General features: G+C 37.8%; 2 protein-coding genes across 43 annotated transcripts in view; one reads left to right on the forward strand and one right to left on the reverse strand.

Moving 5' to 3' along the window:
* Nucleotides 1-10,108, forward strand: part of LOC125682376 (teneurin-m-like) — a 95,867-nt gene extending 85,759 nt beyond the window's left edge. For 38 of the 41 annotated variants that reach the window (XM_056156612.1, XM_056156580.1, XM_056156601.1 and 35 more), the window contains 7 exons: nucleotides 110-267; nucleotides 406-1,480; nucleotides 1,653-1,667; nucleotides 2,417-2,745; nucleotides 3,925-4,230; nucleotides 4,824-6,435; nucleotides 7,745-10,108. In XM_056156612.1, coding sequence (XP_056012587.1) covers nucleotides 110-267; nucleotides 406-1,480; nucleotides 1,653-1,667; nucleotides 2,417-2,745; nucleotides 3,925-4,230; nucleotides 4,824-6,435; nucleotides 7,745-8,589 — 4,340 coding nt within the window. In that variant the 3' untranslated portion in view covers nucleotides 8,590-10,108. The remainder of the gene's footprint in view (nucleotides 1-109; nucleotides 268-405; nucleotides 1,481-1,652; nucleotides 1,668-2,416; nucleotides 2,746-3,924; nucleotides 4,231-4,823; nucleotides 6,436-7,744) is intronic. The other 3 variants (XM_056156604.1, XM_056156603.1, XM_056156605.1) reach the window with 3 other exon arrangements.
* Nucleotides 10,109-12,054: 1,946 nt separating this feature from the next.
* Nucleotides 12,055-23,662, reverse strand: LOC125682377 (pirin-like). Of its 2 annotated transcripts, none has more exons than XM_048922908.2 (9): nucleotides 23,382-23,662; nucleotides 20,593-20,859; nucleotides 18,320-18,412; nucleotides 17,348-17,428; nucleotides 16,603-16,809; nucleotides 15,867-15,996; nucleotides 14,970-15,055; nucleotides 13,996-14,062; nucleotides 12,055-13,523 (listed from the first exon to the last, which is right to left on the reverse strand). In XM_048922908.2, the coding sequence occupies exons 2-9, from the start codon at nucleotides 20,842-20,844 to the stop codon at nucleotides 13,402-13,404; spliced, it is 1,038 nt and encodes a 345-aa protein (XP_048778865.2). In that variant the 5' UTR covers nucleotides 20,845-20,859; nucleotides 23,382-23,662; the 3' UTR covers nucleotides 12,055-13,401. The 2 variants fall into 2 exon arrangements, with proteins under 2 accessions (XP_048778865.2, XP_048778864.2); XM_048922907.2 differs by having other exon boundaries at nucleotides 12,055-13,374; nucleotides 23,382-23,660.
* Between the last annotated feature and the right edge of the window lie 291 nt (nucleotides 23,663-23,953).

Genomic DNA, 23,953 nt, shown 5'->3' on the forward strand with positions numbered 1-23,953 from the left:
GATAGCATTGTAGATCTCTAACTATCTCGCTATATTGTATGTGAAAGATAGAGTGAGGAATTGTAACAACAATGCAGCTTTGAGTGGAATTCTTGTGTATCTTTCTCAGGCATTGCTATTAACAAGGAGGGAGTGATATACATCGCAGACAATCTCAACATCAGACAGATTTCTGCTACAGGCATGATCTCCACTCTCATTGGCTCCCACAACCAACTCAGGTCACAGGAACCGATGTCATGTGACCACAGTAGACCAGCCAATCAAGTATGTGTAATTTAGTCAGAGCAGGGAAGTTGTGTAAAGTGATACACTACAGACTTTGTACTTTAAGATACCATAACAAATTTGATTGACCTAGTTTTGTTGTAGAGTTTTGTAAAGTGAATGTCCGGTGTGTTGTAGGTTCAGCTGCACTGGCCAACAGCTTTGGCCATTGACCCACTGGACGATTCCCTCCACATCCTGGACAAAAACGTCATCCTGAAGTTGACCAAGGACAACTACATTGTAACCATTGCTGGTCGACCCAGTAATTGCCCAATCAGAGGCATCAACTCTTTACTGTCTAGTGTTCTAACAGACGAGGAGGAGGCATCGGGCATCGCGGCTGACGTCAGACTGGTGGACGCCCAGAGCATCGCGTTCGGTCCGCATGGAGAAATCCACGTGGTGGAGAGTGACCAACACAGAATCAACAGAGTTCGTGTCATCACCTCGGACGGCAGGATTCATCACTTCGCAGGCTCCAAGTCCAAGTGCGACTGCAAGTCCAAGACGTGTCTGTGTTACGACGGGAAGGAAACCTTGGCAGCCCAGGCGTTGTTTAATTCGCTGACCTCCATCACAGCAACGCCGGACGGAATCGTTCACATTGCAGACAATGGAAACTTGCGGGTCTTCTCTATCATGTCCAAACTTCCTCAGCCAGATGCCAATAATAAATATAAAGTCTATTCACCGGATACCAAAGAGATGTACATATTTAATGACCATGGTCAGCATCAACACACCGTGGACATCATGACTGGACAGTACATGTATAACTTCACCTACAACGTCAACTCCTTCTTCAGTAAGCTGGTATCGGTTACCGACGACATCAAGAACGTGATCGAGCTAACGCGGGACAGCAACCTCCAGGTCACGCAGGTTATCTCCCCCGACAACCAACGATCCAAACTGGAAATGAACAATCTGCACCGACTGGAGAGGTTTACCTCCCCTAATAACAACTCTTTGTTATTTACGTACAAAGGCACCTCTGGTTTACTGGAATCAAAATATCTGAGTAACGGTCAGGGTTATTTTTATAACTACAATGACATGGGGCGATTAGTCGAGACCCGACAACCCACAGGGGAGATCACCTCACTGGTCACTGACATTAACACAACAGGATCTATTGTTAGGGTCAACACAGACAGCAGTGATGTCATTTCCATGGCAACCTATGGCAGTGTACAGTCTGTCATGCATGGCAAGTATCTGAACCTGTTGAAATAATTTGAAAGCTTCTCGGCAAAGTTTTTAAAACTTTTCGTCAAAAGATTTTGTTTATTTGTTCGTAATTTTCATAAATTTAGAGATGTTTAACGAGCCTTCTGTATGCATGAATCCTTTTTAATGTTATTTTTTTCTGAATTTTACAGTGAAAATCTCTCAGGGTAATTGCTTTTTCTTGACTAGCTTGATTCTGCAGGTTACAGTTTTCTAGCTGGCCGCTTCCTTGTCTTTTTGTCTTGCTCTGTCTTCAGAAACTTACATCGCCGGGATCGCTCCGCAGTGCTTATAAAGCTTTTGGTGGCTACAAATAGACTTGGCATTATGATAACAAAAATCACAATATGTATACATATATATTTACATATATTCCTTTGAGCTTAATTCTGACTCTGTATATCCAAGTGTTAACAACTGACATGAGTATATCTTGCTGAATCTTGCAGAGATTGGGTGTAAGATTTAGATCGCTCAGCAGCATGACCATGCCAGCTAGTCACATGACTTTAGATTTAGTCAGTACACCATGACTTGTAAATTCTCGTGTGTGATCGTAGTAGAGAGTAGCTAGACTTCAGTGTTTTGTTTCGTGGTTGTGATCTTTCGCTAGTTATCAATAGGAACTGTGTTTACCACACACAAGACTCCAGAACTTTTCCTCTCTAAATTGAAGTTTTTCTGTAATCAATCTGTTTTTGTGTATCTATGAATAATAGAGCTTTCACTTCTCTGATTTACAGACTTACGTTTGCATTAAGGATCTCCCAGATATCCTCAGTATTATTACATACTTGCATGTCATCCATGTATATAATATATATATTATATATATATATACAAACTCTTAACCTCTTGTGTTTCAATCTATGGAAATCAATGTACAGCAAAGTTTTAATTTTACCTGTGATTTCAGGTGTTGCTGAGACCCAGGTGACCTATTTACCGGATGGAGGTGTGGTGGTCATGTATCCCACTAACATGTCGGTGACCATCGAGTCTGGGGGACACCCTGTTCTGTCCAACCAACACAGGATGCACTTCAAGCGAAAAATCATTGGCCCAAACAAGCTTGTTCACAAACTGGAATGGAGGTTCTATGCCCGACGCCGATACAGCCCATCCTGTGGGCGCAAGACCCTGCAGAGGCTGGGGCGTAAAATGAGGGTAGGGGAGTCCCGCCCGCATGTTAGCATGTCTGACTCGCCCGACTCGTCTTCCAGGGGCGAGGCCAAAGCCCTCAGGGTATGTTAAATATTCCTTCTCCGTCACAACCCTCACAGCAGTAGTGGTCACCCATAGGGTCAAGATCTTAAAGTTTCGTTTGCAGAAAGGTTTACTGGGGGTGGGAGGTGGGGGGTGTTGAAGTAAATTGTAGATAAACCCTGAAAGTTGCAGGGAACATAGTAACCTTTTTTGTGTACGTATATATGCAATATTGAGTACCCTTGTGGATACTATGTGAATAGATTTCAGTTGTTTGCTTGAAACAGTGATGGTGAGGAAAATGTCAATTGATTCAAGGTCAGATGCTCTGCTTCATGGTCCCTTGTTTGGATATAGACAATCTGCACGTAGCTAGAGATAATTTGAAATGAGACCTTTTACTGCATTAATGTTTTTGAACTGCTTTGAGGGTCGTTAACTCTGTCTATTAGAGGATTGGGGTGACATTTAGCATGAATATTTTATTTTACAATTTCTTTTCAACTTGTATAGGAAACATTCTTTGTAAGACTTATTGTAAATCCCTTTATTTTTTATATTTATCATTATTTACTGTTTAGCATGTACCTTTATTTGTGTTTTAATTTTTTATCTACTTGACATTATATGTTCCTCACGTAAATAATGCCGACTTTTGTCTGTCCAGCCAATAAAAGCATGGCGAAGGCTATCCTGGTTGTAATGGCATATTTATAATCTCTGGACATTGAGGAGAAGCCCCTCCTCAGCTTGTGATATAGCCGTGCTTCATGTATCTACATACATGTATTTCAATCCGACCAGTATTTGAAAATTATTTGATAATGAATCGAGATTTCTGTTTTAAAAGTTTGTAAGCTAAATGATAAACATTGTGTAGGCTGGCTAGACTGACGGGCAGGAAGGTAGGATAGTAAAAATTTTGCTGCAACGTATTTTGCAGTGCGAGTTTTGGAACTTCGAAAAATCATACTTTTTTTTTTTATAAGTAGATATTATGCAGAACTTGGAGATGGTTTCCAATGTATGAAGGAAACATGTTGACTTAGTGCAAGAAAATTTCCTTAGAGTTTTACTAGTGTGATTTTTTAGTTTATAATTTAGATTTGATTATTTACAAGGAAAGGCCAACAAAATGTGCCAATAACAGCTGAAATGAACCATTCTTAGAAGGCCTTCTTACTAATAGACTAAGCAGTATTACGTCACTGTTTTCAGATTAACGGGGTCAATCTCCTGTCTGTGGAATACGACCGTCTGAATCACACAGAAAGCATCCTCAACAAAGACTCTCAGAACATCTTGTGGATCATGTACGACGACAGCGGCCTCCCTGTGCAGTTCCTGCCATGTAGCGAGCACCACGCCATGAACATTACGTACAACCAGCGTGGACAGATCACGCACTGGCAATACGGCGAGATGTGGGAGGACCTCGAATATAACCGGGACGGACTTCTGCTGGAACGGTCACGATCCGGGATTGTACAGTATCGGTTTAACTACCGATATGGAAAGTCGCTGGTAAACTTCATGTTTTGGATATTGTCATTAGTCAGTGTAAACGGATCTATTCTGTAGTCGCTGGTAAACTTCATGTTTTGGTATTGTCATTAGTCAGTGTAAACGGATCTATTCTGTAGTCACTGGTAAACTTCATGTTTTGGATATTGTCATTAGTCAGTGTAAACGGATCTATTCTGTAGTCGCTGGTAAACTTCATGTTTTGGATATTGTCATTAGTCAGTGTAAATGGATCTATTCTGTAGTCGCTGGTAAACTTCATGTTTTGGATATTGTCATTAGTCAGTGTAAACGGATCTATTCTGTAGTCGCTGGTAAACTTCATGTTTTGGATATTGTCATTAGTCAGTGTAAACGGATCTATTCTGTAGTCGCTGGTAAACTTCATGTTTTGGATATTGTCATTAGTCAGTGTAAACGGATCTATTCTGTAGTGTGCTATGAACACTGGTAAATAAAATTACATGTCAATATTCAAATAATGGTAATTCAGACCCATACATTGGAGACAGCCAACGTGAATGTTTTCATGATTGCAATATGTTATCGTAGTATTACACTTTTATATGTATGTTTAAATTGTCTGTTTTCAGCCCACAGATATCGTGATGCCCAGCGGTAAACAGTATTATCTCGAGTACAATAGCTTTGGAGAGCTGGAGAAGGTTCGAACCCCTGACCTTGGTTACCACCACTTCAATCACATTATCTCCGTCGGAAAGCAGCGCTACCTGTACCGCGTACCCGACCTGTCATACGCGTACTCCGAGGAGTATGATGGCAATGGAAAGCTCCTCCTGGTGGTGTATCCGAGCGAACAGAGGCGTGTGGCTTACCGATACAACAGCTACTCACAGCCCACAATGGTCCTGTTTGATGAGACGCAAATTGAACTGGAGTACGACGAACAGATCCTGAAGCTGTCCAATTCCAAGATTTCTAGTGGGCCATACAGCTGTGTGGAAGCCTACAGTTATTCGGGGTCCTTGGTTTCCAGCTATGATATGAGTTTTCCCAAGGACGATAAACTAATCTCGGGATCGTTTTCCTATTCCTACGATAATAATTTCAGGATCACCAAGATGGATGCAGCCTTTGCTTTCCGCATGAACGGAACCAGTACAACCTTTATGTATGATTCTGACACAGGCAAACTTAAAACCCTGGGTCCACTGAATTTAACTTTCAGGACTATGTACGATTCTGAGACCATATCCGATAAGTATGTGACCATTTCTAGAAGTTACGATAAGTATGGACGAGTGGAAAACATAAAATATCGATTTGACAGAGCTAACGTTTTGACGGTGAAAGTTGGGTATGACGTTTACAACAGAATCCATCGATGGCAGAGAAATGTTGACGGGGATCAAATCAAGTACCTGTACATGTACGATAAAGACAGCAACATCATCGAAGTCTTCATAAATGGCCAGTCGACCTGGAGGTTTAGCTACAGCAACAACGGGAACATCAACCGGGTGACGGAGAACGGAATTTCCCAGGATCTGACATACGACACGGGAGACCGCATCACAAAGGCAGGAAATGAACAGTACAAGTTTGATGAGGATGGTTTTATGGCAAAGAGACGGGACCATCATCTCAAGTTCAATTCCAATGGACAACTGACGTATGTAGCTAGAACTGGTAAATATAGGTATTTTTATTTCTACGACTCCTCGGGAAAACTCGTCCTTATGGAATCGAATGGTGGGGAAACAATTCAATACTTCTATGGTGATGTCTCAAATCCGCACCGCATCACTCACACCTACAATAAAACGTCGTCCGAAGTCACGGAGTATACATACGAGCCAAACGGAAACCTGATAGCTATGAAGCGAGGTGGAGTGGTGTACTATATAGCATGTGATCCGATGGGTTCGCCAATAGCAGTGATCAACAAGCAAGGCCACGTCATTAAATCCGTGGTGTATGATCCGCTGGGAAAAGTGGAAAATGACACAAACTCGGGCTTCGAGTTCAGCTTTGGGTTCCAGGGAGGGATTTACAATCCGGTGACGGAGCTGGTCATGTTTAAGAGCCGTGTGTATGACACAGACAATGGCCGCTGGCTCTCTCCAGACTACAGCAACATCATCAACAACATTCAGAAAATAATGGAAGATCCCACGCTCCTCAACAACTATCGATTCCGGTACCTGGTGAACACACACACAAAGAAGTCCTATCCAATTCTTTGTAAGTATACAATGTTGTATTGGTGTAGCAAGGGGAAAAATACAGTAAAACATGCTTATAATGAACACAATTTTAATATAAAGAATTGTTTTTCGCTAGTCCTGGAGGTTTGCTGTAACTGTGTTTTACTGTAATATCAATTGACGTAGAGATAATGTTACAGAGACACTTAGCTTTCTTAGGTTCTGCCTTCGATCAACATACAGTCAACTCTCGATAAACCGCCACCTTTTGTTCTTATGAAATTATGGCATTATAACGAATTTGGCGATGAATTGAATTACTGCCATCTTGAAGAAATAGAGTTACTGTTCTTTTATATGTAAGAGTTATCTTTCCTCTTTTTACAATACTTACGTAAGTGAGCGATCGGGTAACATTCGGTAAAACAATACTGTCTCGTCTATGTTATAAATCTTTCAAATCATAATTTTTCATTACTTCTATTGCCTCTTTCCGGCCATCATGCAATAATCAAACTCACATAAATTCTGGCATTTTCACCACTTATAATTCTGGAAGAAATTACATGACGTTGTTTGAAACGAGTTAGCCAACCTTCAGAATAATTGAAATTGGACATTCTTAGCTCTGCACAATACTGTTTTCCCTTTTTAATTATGATATCCCCGGTAACAGGAATGTTTTTTGTCCTGACTTGCGTAAACCACATAAACAACGCCTTTTCTAAGTCAGTATTAAGTGCACTGCGGTGCCGTTTCCTGGCAGGCGAGCCTTCAGAGATGGGTCGGGGTCAGCAAGAATTGCAGAAAAATGATTTGCGATATCCTGATGGGTACATTTTGGATGATGTCATTGGTACATAATGATTTGCTTTTTATCATCAAAATTTAACAGGACCCTCTTTCGTGGCGAAGCCATAGCTAAATTGAAATGTGTTTCTATGATGTATAAACAACTTGACTACTGTTCATCTAGAGTAATTTTCTTGTTTATTCAATACAGCAATTATTGGGATCCTTCTGTCCAGGTGTACGCCAGAGATCGATAATGACCAATTTACTGCTTCACTGACCACGTGCACCCATGGCGGTTTATCGAGATAATTAACACATTTAAATAGACTTTTGTAATGAAAACACTGTGGCAAATGGCGATAGCGAATTTGGCATTTTAACGAGAGTTTTAAGTAACAGGAAAAATGTTCCTAGAAAAATGCGGCATTATAACGAAAATGGCGATGAATTGAGTGGCGATAATTCGAGAGTTACCTGTACTTAAAAATGTAAGAAATAGTCTTATTCAAATTGATCTCCATGATAATTTCTAAGTTGTGGTTTTTCTTTAGCTGTGACGGAGTGGATGTCTATGTTGGGCTATGACATCAGGAGTCTTGCTCCGGACGTGTCTTACACAGGAGAAATACGACCGAAGAGAAAGGGCACCGACTTCTCTCTACTGCCGACTTCGTCCGCTTTTGAGTGTACCTTTCTTCAGGATATGGACAGTTTACTGACCATGTCGATTGTCCCCAAGTCTAAGCTGTCGCCGCTGCAGACCAGGAGGGAGGTGCACTTTGCTGCTACTGCTGGTATTCTGGGGGAAGGTGTGACTCTTTCTTACCGTAACGGTCGTGTTGCCGTTGGCGTTATGGAAAAGACTCCCAATTGGTCCAAACAACTAGCTCTGGTACTGGTGAATGGCTCAGAAATTCTGGATTTACAGTATGACATTAATGGTAAGGATGTCCATTACTTTGTGAAACAAAAAAGTTCAAAAGGTGAGGAAGATCTGAAAACTTTAGGAATTTATAATGATGAAATCCGCTATGAGAATGGACTCAATTTGACAGTGAAGAGAACTAATCACAGAAAACCTGAGATGGACATCAAACTTCACGGAAAGCATTCCATTATAAATATTAGATACGGTACGACCTTGGACTTTGAGAGACAGCGAGTCCTGAACCACGCCAAAGACCGAGCTGTCAATCATGCATGGAGGCGTGAAAAATGGCTCCTACAAAACTCTCTTCCTTCACAGTACCAATGGACTTCATATGAAGTGAATGAAATTCTAACCCACGGCTCTGCGCGGGGATACAAGGGTCAGTATGCACACTCACAGATCCCCGCGCTGTACCCCGAATTGTCAGATGATTGCAATACCATCAAACTTCGAAAAACCAGGTGATATCAATAGACGTTATTTGTTATCTCTTGTGTGTTGTTTCCAGTGAAGGTGCCAAACAATCAAAGAAAAAAAAATAAACTGTTACAAGAAAATCCTTTCCATGATACTCATAGCATCTCAAATAATGTGTTGTGATTTCTTTATATCAACTGACACAAATCAAATTGTGCCATGGAAACTGACGACTTGATTTGAATGTGCTTGGGCTAGAGTGACTGATTTCTTGTGGTGCTACTGTGAGTCTGAGTGTGAGCGTAATTGAATTGTATGTGTGATGTCACAAAATATTTATTTATTATCCAATCAAACCATGGGTACAAGTATCTTAAGATATGTATTGCTATGTATTCATGCAGAAGTTGTGAAATATTCATGTGGAGGTTTCCAAGGAAGTGATGTATCTAGACAGACATGTTTCCATGGAAACAATTTATTCATGGCAACAAACATTGTAGTGCTATTTGTGTATCAGTATTGTGGACTATGATACAAAATGTTATTGTTCATATCAAAACTGCTGACCTTCTCACACTAGTCATATACTCCATCAGCTAACCTATTATAGACGTGCTCATCATCTGAATAGACTGGTGGTCATGTGACATCAGAGATGTGCTTTTTCATCCCCACATTTTAATGAATCTTTTCTCTAGCCCCCTTTAAAGTTTGTTTTTTTGTAATTTTTAACTGTACATTTTTATGGTTTGTCATATGTATAATAAGGATGTAATGTTTTAAACTTTTAACTAGGTAGAATCTATTTAAGAATTTACTATTGAGGTCCAGGAAGACTGCTGCCATTGTTTTTCCACACAGCTGTGCAATATTTTTTTTTTTAAAAAGTGATTGCATTTCAAATATCCACATGGCAGATACTTGTTTACAATCACCAATATTTGTCTTGCATTTACGTATATTCCATTAAAGGTTTGTGTTTTACTGCGTGTCCAGACAGACAGTCACGGTTTTTAAGTTTGTCCTGTTTAATTACAGCATGCGAGATGAATGTTCGTTTATCTTACTCAGTGTGTACAATACAAATCTGTTCTTTTGTTTATAACTGTGATATGTTTTGCCTCAGCAACAAAAATGATTCCTAGTAATAAAGCTTCATCTCTGTCTATCTATGCAGGGTAACATTATAATATGCTCTTCGTGTTTTCAGTTTCTCTGTCATTTGTGCCAAACTTTTATTTCCCAGCTTTTTCAGCTACTCATATTTACTAGTCCCCATTTAGACTGGTTTTCAGCTCATCATATTAAACCAATGCAGAAAGAGCATGCACAGTGTGGACTTTAATGTTACTTCTGCCTTGAGTTTTGTCGTAATTATGTCACAAATATAAATGTTACATGGCAGAAATATATCTGATGTGTGTGATGTCATGAAGCAGTTCCGCCATTTTTTGTCTACTTCCTGTTCGGATTCATTTCTGTGGTATTATAATTATGCAGTTATAATTCTTTGTAATGCTGTCACTAGGCCATTGATTTACAAAAAATAAATGAACTAATTATTCTTGGTGTTTCATTAGAGTTTTATACGAAAAGAAAATATTTTCAGTGGATACAACATGGTTTATGCAAAGAGCACATGATATACCGGTTTATAATGATCAGAAATAGAAATGTTACAACTGGATATAAAGGAACCCATTTTCATTTACTAAAACCATGTGTTGATGAATATTCGATTTCAATGAAGTTGACTCTACAAAGCATACTCGGGGGGGGGGGGGGGGGAATATAGGAATCGCTCTCTGGCTGGCCGTCTGTCTGTGCAGATTCGTGTCCGGGCCATAACTTCTTTGTTCTTTGACTTAGGCATACCATATTTGGCACACAGGTGGATCACCATGAGACGATGTGTCGAGTACCTTCACGACCTCTATATGACCTTGACCCTTAACATCAAGGTCAAAATTAAAGGTTTTCTACAATGGATTCGTGTCCGGGTCATAACTTCTTTGTTCTTTGACTTAGGCATACCATATTTGACACATGAGTGTATAACCATGAGACGATGTGTCATGTACTCCATATGACCTTGACCTCAAGGTCAAAATTAAAGGTTTTTACAATGGATTTGTGTCGGGGCCATGACTTCTTTGTTCTTTGACATAGGCATACCATATTCGAGACACGAGTGTATCACCATGAGACGATGTGTCGGGTACCTTCATGACCTCTATATGACCTTGAACTTTGACCTCAAGGTCAAAATTGATCATAGGGTTTTGACATAGTCATATCATAAGACATGGGTGTATCACCATGGGACTGTGTCATGTACATTCATGACCTTGACCTTTGATCTCAAGGTCAAAATTATAGGTTTTTATGCCATGGATTTGTGTTTGGATTATACCTTCCATTTTCTTCTACAAAGGCATACCACATTTTTACACTCAGGAAAGAGGTAATTTATTCCTATTAACAACACCCTTTGGGAGATTGGGGTAGGGGGGTATTCTTAGTCAATGTGACCCTCTCTTTGAGATGAATGAAACCTATAGGACCAAGGTCATCCTCTGTTGTTATAGATATAAATCAAACCAACAGGACCAAGGTCATCCTCTGTTGTTATAGAGATGAATCAAGCCTACAGGACCAAGGTCACCCTCTGTTGTTATAGATATAAATCAAACCTATAGGACCAAGGTCATCCTCTGTTGTTATAAAGATGAATCAAGCCTACAGGACCAAGGCCACCCCCTGTTGTTATAGAGATAAATCAAGCCTACAGGACCAACGTCACCCCCTGTTGTTATAGATATAAATCAAGCCTACAGGACCAAGGTCATCCTCTGTTGTAGAGATAAATCAAGCCTTACAGGATCAAGACCATCCTCTGTTCTTGTAGATATAAATCAAACCTACAGGACCAAGGTCACCCTCTGTTATAGAGATAAATCAAGCCTACAGGACCAAAGTCGTCCTCTGTTATAGATATAAATCAAACCTACAGGACCAATGTCACCCTCTGTTAGAGATAAATCAAGCCTACAGGACCAAAGTCATCCTCTGTTATAGATATAAATCAAACCTACAGGACCAATGTCACCCTCTGTTAGAGATAAATCAAGCCTACGGGACCAAGGTCACCCTCTGTTAGAGATAAATCAAGCCTACGGGACCAAGGTCACCCTCTGTTGTTAAGGGTAAATCAAACCCAAAGGAGAGGTCTCTGTAAGGAGGGAGGAATTGTGTCCAATGATACAAGGCTCAGCAGGGTCAAAGAAAATATAAAGCAATCCCAAGGTAATGCTGCAATTGCTAAAACCTTTACCTAAAGTATAGGTAAGAGGTTCATTAGATTAAGACCCTTACCTCTGGGGGGGGGGTGTTGTTGTAATTTGGAGCACTTTCAATTTGGGGAGCTGGGGAGACATTTGTTTTTAACATAAACAAATTATATTCACTGATTGTTCATGTCAGGGTCTTGTACAATACATAGAAGTAAAACTAATTTATCAAATTTATCACTGCAAGATATGTCAAATGTACAAAATAGCGTCCATTCACACGGACACGAATGCACGAACAAAACATTATTCAGGTTAACGAGTTACTCTCAATATCAAGATACATCATTAACAATGTTATACATGTATATTCACTAACATAACATGTTAATAAACATTATTCAAGGTTACCGAGTTACTCTCAATATTAAGATACATCATTAACAATATTATATATTCTTCCCAAGTATGGCACATTAGGCAAACTTAAATACGTACATGATGTTATTCCGTAATATATAATTTTTTGTGATATTTCAGGTGCAATTCATTTGCATCATTTCTTGTTTCTACAAAAAACTATATTACAAAGTCCATTTTAGATTTAGCATATTTTGAAAGTTCTTGGTTATGGCAAGTAAAAGTGTAAAGTCAGCTCTAGTGTATTAAAAAACTTTTATATGGACTTTTTTGTAGCCTGAATCCCAAGTCCTTCTGTGCTTGCACAATCGGAAGGCTTCGGGAACCAGGCTACCACTTTTGTAGCAAAGTGAGGGAGAAAAATCTTTGGATCAATCAGGGATTGAACCCTGTACCCTTGCATTACTAGATAGGTTATTTAACCACTGAGCTGAACCAGGCCCACATACCAAGTATAGAAATATTACTATACTATACAATTTAAACCTATTTTGGAAATCATACAAAAACCTTTCATACATAGGAGATGAAAATATAATTAAAAAAAAAAAAGTCACATACAGTGCTCCCTCGATATATTGCCAACTTTTGTTTAAGACGAATTTGGGCAATAAAGCAAGGTTGGCATTATAACGAATTCACCATTACAGACAATTCACTGGGCAATCAACAGAAATTCAATACCATATAGTTATTTGGACTCCATTCTGTATAAATATTTAAATTATCTGGAGTTCAATTCTGCAATTATTAGTAATTAACCTTGCCACCTGAATACCTTGTCCAAACTGTCACACTTCACCACACCACTATCAAAGTACAGGTGTGATTATTGATGGGTGTTAGGTAATTGGCATTAATATGGAGGGTAATTAAACCCTATAGAATTTGACCATTTGTTTGTGAAAATCAGTGGCATACGGCATTATGCAGGGTTGGCATTAAAACAGGGGAGGCACTGTATAACCTTAAGAATATAACAAGATAAACATTCAATATGTGTCGTCCTCTGTAACAATAAAGGAATTCCAGGAATGGGCGTTTTCGAATCCGTTCCTGCCATACTGATAATCTTTCCTCGTTTCCTGTAGTTCCTCCTCAGATGTCATCACAAACGGCCCTACAGAAAGGACAAATAAGGAGTGCTTCACTTGCGATTCTTCACGTAATCTGACTTCCATTTAGGGGCGTTTTCAAAACCATTTTTTCCTGACCGATAATCGTAAAAAGTCTGTTGTATTTCATCTTGTGTGTTCATAACAAAGGGCCCTAGAGATACAAAATAGTGATTGCAAATTATCTTGTATTTACCTCAGTTGTAGGCTCATGTGTGATAAACATAGGTGAAACATTACCCAGAGTTCAATGCTTTGGAATTCCTATCCATTGCATTCGCCCATGAGTATTTTTCTTTTGAGTATACATTACAAATAATCAACAGCACAGCAATCCTTTCTCTTTGTAACAAGCAAATTTCAAAGTCATGAACTCGTAAGAGATCCTTGTCACCACATAAATGGTAAACCAACTTTTATTTGTGACAACTTTTTTTTTGATAAACTGCTTTGTGGCAACATATTTTTGCAAGAGAGAGATAATTTGAAGAAAAATATGAGAATCATTAAAGGACTGGTTTGTGGCAAACAATATTTGTGATAATGAGGTTCTCATGAACTTCATGAAAATTTCTTGAAACAAATAAAAGTTGGTATACAGTAAATACATAAGTCACGTGACTAACCGTGTTGGAAGATAGGCTCTTTGATTGGCTCTCCAGCTATCATCACGAAATGACACTCTGTTGACCCCTGAAATGATATTGACATTGATTTAAGGAACCACTGTCTAGTTTGTTGGGTATGTGAGGCAATTAACTACAATGGAAAACGTGATGATTCATGCAGGTTTTTCATTGTAGTTAATTAAATTACATTAAATACAGTGATTCCTTATACAGTGAAACCTGTCTAATCCGACATGGACTGGGATACAATTTTTTTGTTGGAATACACAGAGTGTTGAAATATACAGTGTAAAAAAAATGAAGAATGAAAATAAGGGTCAAAATGCTCAGTGAAACAGATTGCATGGGTGTCGGATTAGGTAGTTTTCACTTATATTTGAAATAAAAATAGAAAATCAACATATCAAAAGTACTGCCTCATAGATATCAAAACACAGGCCATTCCATGTTGATTTCCATAGTCCCCGCCCACTGATGTCATTCATTTGCATAAAAGTGAGAAATTTATACTCAGCTGATGGAGGAAATTAACACATTGGAACTTCAGAGGGATATCACAGTTGGAAATGTAAATATGGCAGGATTAAACATTCTTTTTTAAGAACCTATCGATGTGTAAACTGTGCACAATTTACTCACAAACTGAATAACAGTGCTTTGCTGTTTTACGTTATGTTTGTGATTACAATGTCTGGGAAACTTAATCTATATCACACAGCATGACCCCCCCCCCCCCTCGTTAGTCATGCACTGTGTACATGGTTATTTTTACCCCATGTTTTTTTTTCACCCTTCCACACTTGCAAATGATTTTACCCTGTTTTTTTAATTCGCCCAAAAACAGGAAATTATAACAATTATAGTCCAGAGATTTTGAATTTGCCCAGTCCTAAATTTGCTTATTTGCAATGAGGGCAATAATAAAACAATGTGTGTGTGTATTTCCCTGTATACAGTAAACATTGGTTTACCGTGTTTTCCACAAATATGGAGTCGCCGTCATCATTGAAGGTCACGGTGTGATGTGCCTCAAATTCCTTCTGATTTCCTGATGGACCTGAAAACAATGGAAGTGTTAAAAGTTCTCAGGACAAAGTCAAGAGACTCTACAGACTCATTTCAGAATGGTTTCCTTTAGAAGAGATCATGCATCAAATCATACATCTACATGCCATGGTAATTTATACAGCTCTGTCTGTTACATTGTACAGTAAAACATGCTTATTATGAACACTCTTATAAGAATTTGTGCTTATTGTTAAGTGATTTTATTCTCCTAGGAGAGGAAAATAACAAAAATTTTGTTGGATATAATGAAGTTTGGCTATCACGAACAGTTTTCCGCTGGCCCTGGAGGTTTGCTATAACTGTGTTTTACTGTATAATGAAGTTTAGTTATTATGAACTGTTTTTTGCTGGCCCTGGAGGTTCACTATAACTGTATTTTACTGTATAATGAAGTTTGGTAATAATGAACTGTTTTCACTGGCCTTGGAAGTTCACTATAACTGTATTTTACTGTATAATGAAGTTTGGTTATAGTGAACTGTTTTTGCTGGCCCTGGAGGTTCACTATAACTGTATTTTACTGTATAATGAAGTTTGGTTATAATGAACTGTTTTTCCCTTGCCCTGGAGGTTTACTATAACTGTATTTTACTGTATAATGAAGTTTGGTTATAATGAACTGTTTTTGCTGGCCCTGGAGGTTCACTATAACTGTATTTTACTGTATAATGAAGTTTGGTTATAATGAACTGTTTTTGCAGGCCCTGGAGGTTCGCTATGACCAAGTTTTACCGTATACAGTTTATGTCATTAGGTAACCATATCTCATTCCTAGAAACATCAGAATAAATGAAACTCACCAAACTTGGCTTTGCCGGACAGGGTGTACAAAAATGACCTCCAACCTGCAGGAATTGGCTGTTCCAGCTTCGATCCTGGATCCAGCTTAAAGTCCAGGTACATTGTGGGCGTACGGGTATAAACCTTGGACTAAAGAATAAAGCGTACATAAAATCCGAAGTGAACTCCCAGTCTAGCAAAAACAGGAACCTTAACACGGTCATGTGACATTGTTGTGAAGAAACAATCAACAAAGTTAGAATAGAATTTTAGGACTCTCTTACAAAAATTAAGCTTAGAAATGTCACAGAACACTTTTCATTATCTGGGTTTTCAGGTATGACTGCATTCTAATAGAACTGTTTTGTAATCTGCATTGCACAGAGATTTCAGGCTTTCAAATGAGCATCCACGATAATAGAATGACGCAAAAACAAAGCATCAAGTATAAACATTGTGTGACATATTATACATGGTACAAAAAGCAACACTCAACAAGATAAGACATAAACATCAAGCATTAGAATGGGAATAACTATAACTATAATAGTCACAAACACCTGTTTTATCGGCTCTGTCAGTAAAACTAAGTTTGTGACCGTTATATCAGCATTTACATTCACGAAAACAAATGAGAAGATAGTTATTCCCGAATTCACAGTCTGTCAGCACATTACTTCACTAAAGATTGATGATAATGCCATTGCCCTTAATGCTTATCTCAGACAGTGGAATTTAACAATGCCTTCTCAGTACCTTAATACCAAAAGCTTCCCCAGCAATGACCTTGACAGTGACCCCGTCCTTGGTTACGCTTGGGATGTCCTTGCTCAGCAGCTCCTGGTATGCTGGCTCAATCATCTTGTATTTTTTGGCGAGGTTGACCCAAAGCTGTAGACCATGGACCTCTTCATCTCCATGAGGCATTTCACAATGGACAATTCCACGGCCAGCCGTCATCCACTAATGTCAAGAAAAGAGAAACTTTTAACACATACTTTTTAGTTATCTTGAAAAATAAGAAGAATTTTCTGGTTTAAAGAATAAGGCATTTATGAATGTAAATTCAGTTTCTCAGCTCTAAATTGCATGTACATTTAGTTTCTTAGAAAAATAAGGCAATAAGAATTTACTATATACTTTACATCACTATTCTATTTGTAAAATATGGTGAAAATATGATCAGAAGAAATGTTCATTTCAAACAATTAATTCAATTTTACAAGATGTGTTTGTTAAATGCAACACCCTCCTCTCCCCAACTTTGACCAAGGCCTAAAGTGGGTTTTTTAAAATTTAGATATAACCTGGAGAAGATTTAACACACTGGCAAGCTTTTTATAAGACTAAGCTATGGTGAAAATAGGAATACCTTAGTCCAATTAATTTTGATTTAATTGAAATGAAATACCGGTATCTATTTTAGGAACAAAGACCCCACCCTTTGACCCCTCTTACGGAAGTCAATTTTTATTACAATTACACCTCCAAATGCTTTTACCTGCAAGTCTCCAGGTCCAATTGTTCCTTTGTGGCCACAAAAATCCTCATGTCGCATTTTACCTTTCAGAACATAGGTTACCTACAAAATATTACAGTTGAACTTCAGTATCTCAAACATTGATATCTCGAATACTATGGATATGTCGAAGTGAGTTGGAAGTCCCAATTACTACATTTTCTTTAAATATTTTAACTTCAATATCTCAAACCCTCCGATATCTCAAAAAAAAATTCTCGGCCCCATTGAGTGTTGAGATGTTAAACAAGGTTTGATTATAATTGTAATAACACAATTTCTCGGATAACGCTTTGATGATGGATGTGCCATTGCTCTGAAGCGGGTCTGATCCTCTCTTACATTCAACATTAGATATAAAGAGGCACTAACAAGATGATTATAAGATTTTTTGGTGATTTAAAAGATATTCAAAAGATCTTTTTATCAAAATCATAAAACAACCACCCATTTTAACAAAAAATACTGAGTAAAGAAGGACAACAGAAATATTGAAGGTATATCTGTATGTGACCAAATGCTGTAGAACTGGAAGGCAAGATAAACAAAAAAAATGAAAGTGTTCCTTCTTAATGTAACAAGTAAATGTGCATTCTGAAGTTACATCTCCACATTTCCCCTAAACATTTGAACAAGAAATACCAGAAAAACAAACTTTTCAGAAATTTTTAAATAACTTATCTTGAAGTCACTAAGTTTTGTTGGAAAATAAATTTTCAAGCAAATTGTGAGTTCAGTTGGTTTGCTTACCAACAATTTAAACAATTTTCTTTAAGGCAGTATTTGGAATGGCATAATCTTGGACCATTGTAACTACAGGTACGTTACTACAAAATGAATTTAAACCATTAACTGGTAATTTTATCATAGGAAAAGTTTTGTACAACAACGGTTGAGAATAAAGAACAAATACACACATTTCAAACAAGAAAATGCCAAACTCTGCATACAAACCGTCTCGAATCCCCTGTGAGGATGGTCAGGGAAGCCACCGGGAGCCTTGTCTTTGAATTCATCCAGCATCAGGAATGGATCGAAATTTTTTAACTACAATATATGAAGGAGATGATTACATAATGTACAGAAACGTCTACTGTGTGTCTAATCAGTGAATTTTCTTTGCTAATTGTTATAAGCACATCCTACATTGTAACTGTATTATTCACAAGGGTTAAGCCTGTTTTGACCCTAAACTCAATGGTGACCATACAAAACCGACTTAACACCTGTGGTATTATCTATATGTAACAGAAAAAGAAACGGGTTTGCTTGTGAACCCTGGTCTTGGTAACTACGCGGGTTTGAATCCTGTTGGTACCTTTTACTGACTTGGTCGATCGTTATTATTTTTTAAAAATCCATTTATTTTCAATTTCAATGAAACAAATATTCCTTAATCATTATCATTTTCCTTTTTTTTCCTTCCAAAATCTAAGTTCTTTAAGTCTATATATTAATTTTTAATCAAAATAAGAATAATAATAATAAAAACAAAAACAACAAACATTTTTACCCTCTTCATGTTTTGATTGTATCACTTCTTCATGATATAAATGAAAATTTAACTTAAACATTAGTATATTTTCAAAAGAAATATCTTCATGTTACAGTAAAACCTGGGTACAGCAAACATGCTCATAATGAATTCACACATTCCCTGTAGTTTTAAAACATATTGATATGAAGTTATTGGATATAATGATTATAACAAATCAAAACTTTTCGTCCCCATCACTTCACTATAAGCAGGTTTTACTGTAATTGTTCATTCCTCAGCACTTCACTATAAGCAGGGCTCGAAATTAGTGAGAAATACTCGCAAAATGCGAGTACATTTGAAAAATAGCGAGTAAACATAGTGGACACTCGAAAATCTTAGCGATTGGTGATTTACAAACCATGATCGTATCGTATCCGTTTTATACGGTGATGCGCTATTCGCTTTATTTAAAACTTGTATTCAGAATCATACAAACGCTTACATGAACGACCGATTTCATCAACCATTTCTATTCAGGATTTTTCGTTCATGATTTTTTAAGAAACTCGGAGTCAAACAAATGCTTTAGAGGTCGGACAGGAAAAATATAGACATGTCATGTGCCACAAGTCCTGTTCACTTATAGGGGTGATTAAATTGAATTCCAAGTGTGAGGTTTTTGTTATTTTTTTATCCAAAAAAAAAAAAAAAAAAAAAAAATCAGAGTCTATGTTTTACCAAGTCTTCCAGTAGTCTTCTTTTTTTTTTATCAAAATATCCTATCTGCGTCGGGTTGTAGTGATGACATGAGTGCATTGCTCAGCGTGTAGACGATTATCAAAAAAGTTCATGGGACTCGTGATCGTGCTGCTTATAAACCATGAGTTCGGGATTCGCTTTGAAAAATCACTAGTGACACCGCTTATGTGGCATGAAATTGGAAGACCTGTGGTAAACAGGTTGTGGATTAGAGATGCGATGGTCAAGAGACCTAAACATTGCACCATATGTCTTACGTAACTTAGTGACTTGTCCAAACGATGCCTGTTGACTCACTAGGCTCAGTAATGATGGGGAAAATCATTGATTTAAAAAAAAAAACATATGAAAAAAGAGCACTGCTTCATTATTCTTATTTTAACTTTTAGGTTTTCATTTAAGCCAGTGGATTTTTTATCCACAGGCTAAAATTAGCCTGTGGTATAAAAAGTTAATTTCGACCCCTGTATAAGCATGATTTACTGTAATTGTTCGTCCCCATCACTTCACTATAAGCATGCTTTACTGTAATTGTCCCCCCCCCCCCATCACTTCACTATAAGCATGATTTACTGTAATTGTTTGCCCCCCCCCCCCATCACTTCACTATAAGCATGATTTACTGTAATTGTTCATCCCTCAGCACTTCACTATAAGTGTGATTTACTGTAATTGTCCTCCCCCCCCCATCACTTCACTATAAGCATGATTTACTGTAATTGTCCCCCCCCCCCCATCACTTCACTATAAGCATGATTTACTGTAATTGTTCATCCCTCAGCACTTCACTATAAGCGTGATTTACTGTAATTGTTCCCCCCCCATCACTTCACTATAAGCATGATTTACTGTAATTGTTCCCCCACCATCACTTCACTATAAGCAGGTTTTACTGTAATTGTTTGCCCCCCATCACTTCACTATAAGCAGGTTTTACTGTAGCGTGTTCAATCAAGCACTAGTATCTCTATACTCTCTAACAGAATACCTCGGGTCTCCCCACGCTCCGCCGGACTCGTGCCCCTACACCTTCATCCTGCTCCACAGATAGGACCGCCTTAAACACTGTCTTAGCCTTCATTGCATCCACAGTACGAGTTTTAATCCCACAAGTCTGGGTAGTAAATCTAAACGGATCAAGGAGCTGGCAGGTACGACTTATCGGAGTCTTGGAAGTCACTTTAAGATTCCCAACAATGGCTGACAGTGTGTATGTTACAAGACTGTATCTATTCAGCATTCAGGAAACTAAAAACTATGTAAAAATGAACTTCATCAACATCTGCAAGTTAAATATTTTTCATAAGTTATATTCTATGTTCAGTCTACAATATTTATTTGATCATTCTTGACATTATGATGTATACAATTGATACAATATCGTACTACATGTAACATTGAAAAATGGAGATCTGAGGTGAGACCTGCCATGTGTACAGCTAGCCAGCTATCTGGAAGTGTGGGCAATACCTGTACACCTGCACGTAAATAAAACGAAATCAAACAAAGATTGACAAATTTATCTCATTATCCTCTGTTGTCACCACTACAATATCTACAATGTTACAGATAATGGTTAAGGTTGCAGGTTATAATACAAATATCCAATATCTCATCGATATTGTCAAGGTAATTTGTCTGATTTAGACCCAACAGTAGCTCATTAGTCATCATTGCGATGTTGATGATGTGAATGTTGATGACATGAAAATGTCCACCTTACAGTGTCACAATGTGGACGATGCTAACTTAGGCCTAGTTATCTCGTCAAGGTATGTGATTTCAAAACGACATGATACTGTCAATTATTGCAATAACATGACTGATGTTGACAGTGGGTTACAAATGCGGTTCTGTCAAAATTGTAAAGTTGATGAAATGTACATGTATATATATATACATACAGAATATATATGTACTGCTCATAAGACACATAATACGTAGATTAACACTTGATATCACGTAATTTTCCTCATTGCAATGCTGACACTATATCTATAGTGTGGTGGTCAGATGGTTTCGATCACCGGTGGCCAGATAGCTCGTTTGGTAGAGCGCCTGACTAGAGATCCAGGGGGCCAGGTTTGAATCCCAGACTGGTCCGTTGCATTTTCTCACTTCCTGTTACATTTGGCAGCGTAAGCCCCCGAAACTGATAGGTGAAAACGCCTGTCAGGGGATAAAGCTCGGCTGAATATTTGGACTGACGCCTTCTGAAGCTCAGCTGAGATTTATAGGGATATAAAGGTCTTCAAGATGAGATTTGGGATAAAAGTCTTCAAGATGTGAAAACATTTAAGGGAGGAATGTGCAACGTCTAGGCCTACAGTCAGACTGGTCAATCGCTGTTGGACACATAGCTCAGTTGGTAGAGCACTTGACTAGAGATTCAGGCGGCCTGGGTTTGAATCCAAGTCAGGTCCATTGCATTTTCTCCCTTCCTGTTACACTATAATACATAACTAAGTGTAATCTCTGCTGAGATTCGGCTCAGTGAAGGCGTCAGTCCAAATATCCAGTCTGTCCGAATCTCAGCCAAGATTAACTTAAGTGTATTCCTTTACATAATTATATTCAAGGTAAAACAATTCACTGGGAAATTAATCTGGTTTCGGTGAATATCCGGTCAAAAACAGAGCCTGCAGTCACCACAATCAATGACTGGATACCCCCAACCTGATTAACTTGTTAGTTAAACAACATTCTCTGACTAGTGTAATATCTACAACCACTGGGAAATAATCTGGGTTGGTGAACGTCCGTTGTGTGGAATTCTTTTAAAAACATAACAGTATGGCACGCCAAATTCACAAAAATGAGCTAAACATAGTTTCACAGTTGATAAACTAGGTTTATCAACTGTAAACTATAGTTTACGGACTGTAAACTATAGTTAACAACGTTAATCTATATTTCACATCTGTAAACCATAGTTAACAGATAATCTGTTTCACAAGCGTAAACTATAATTAACAATGAAAACAATCATTAGCGATTGCAAAACATAGTTTATCTGATAAATACAGTTTCACGATTGTAAACTACGGTTTACAAGTCTAAACTATTAACGAATGTAAATGATAGTTTACGGTTTGTAAGATATAGTTTATAGTCATTTAATGCGCCGAATTCACAAAAAAGTGATAAAAACAGTTTTGTAAGATATAGTTTATAGTCATTTAATGCGCCTAATTCACAAAAAAGTGATAAACACAGTTTTGTTTAATATAGTTTATGAGTAAAAATGGCAGTTACAATGTAGCTATAGTTTACGATCAAAAACTATAATTAATGAATGTTAAACATAGTTTATCTGATAAATATAGTATCACAATTTGTGAAACTAGGATTAACAAATGTGAACTATAGTTAACGAATGTAAATTATAGTTTACAAATGTGAATCTGTATTTATCAGCAAAATCTATTGTTAACGTTTATTTAAAGACAGATAAACTTGGATTAGCATTTGTAAACTATAGTTTACAACCGTTAAATATAGTTTTACGGATGAAAACTATAGTTAACGAATCGTTAACTATAGTTTACGGTCCGTAAACTATAGTTTACAGTCGATAAACCTAGTTTATCAACTGTGAAACTATGTTTAGCTCATTTTTGTGAATTTGGCGTGCCATATAACAGAGCCTGCAGTCTTCACCTGTGTTCACCGAAGTCAATGACTGGACCCCCCCCCCTCCCCGAACCTGATTAACTCGTTAATTAGATTAATTTCTCTCTAGTATAATATCTGCAACTTCTGTACAGTGGTACATACCTGTTGGACACCAATGAAAAAATGCGAACACAACATTGTCAACGACCTGCAGCGTCAAATTTTAGAACATTCGGAATGACACAGCTATTTCACTTCAATCGATATCAAAGTAAAATAAATGAATTCCCTGCATGTTATCATTGTTATCAAATATTTGTGTTTGATACTGGGATCATTGGACTGTAAGCTTTTAAAAAGAGAACCCTGCAAAAAGGTCGATTCCAATGTTTGTAAACAAATCAAGGGTGTAAATTACTGGTCTCCATTGATAGGAGAGTTCCAATCCTTGCTAGGCCTATCTCAGGTAAAGGATGATCATAGACCTAAAGCAGGATTTTTTTTAATTGCATTAGGCCTATCATCGACTACATAGAGTCTATGATAGCAGAGACATATAACGAAAGACAATTCATTCTACAGATTATATTTATAGCTCGCTGGTGTACCGGGGAAAACACGGATTCAGCGGGGTCCGTGGAATTACCGGAAACACCGTAAACACCAGGTAATTCCCGAAAACACCAAAAAAAAAAAAAAAAACCAAAAAAAAAAAGTCCGAAAACACCAATGTA

The sequence above is a fragment of the Ostrea edulis genome, chromosome 2 (assembly GCF_947568905.1).
Source record: "Ostrea edulis chromosome 2, xbOstEdul1.1, whole genome shotgun sequence".
In the NCBI taxonomy this organism is placed as follows: Eukaryota; Metazoa; Mollusca; class Bivalvia; order Ostreida; family Ostreidae; genus Ostrea; species Ostrea edulis.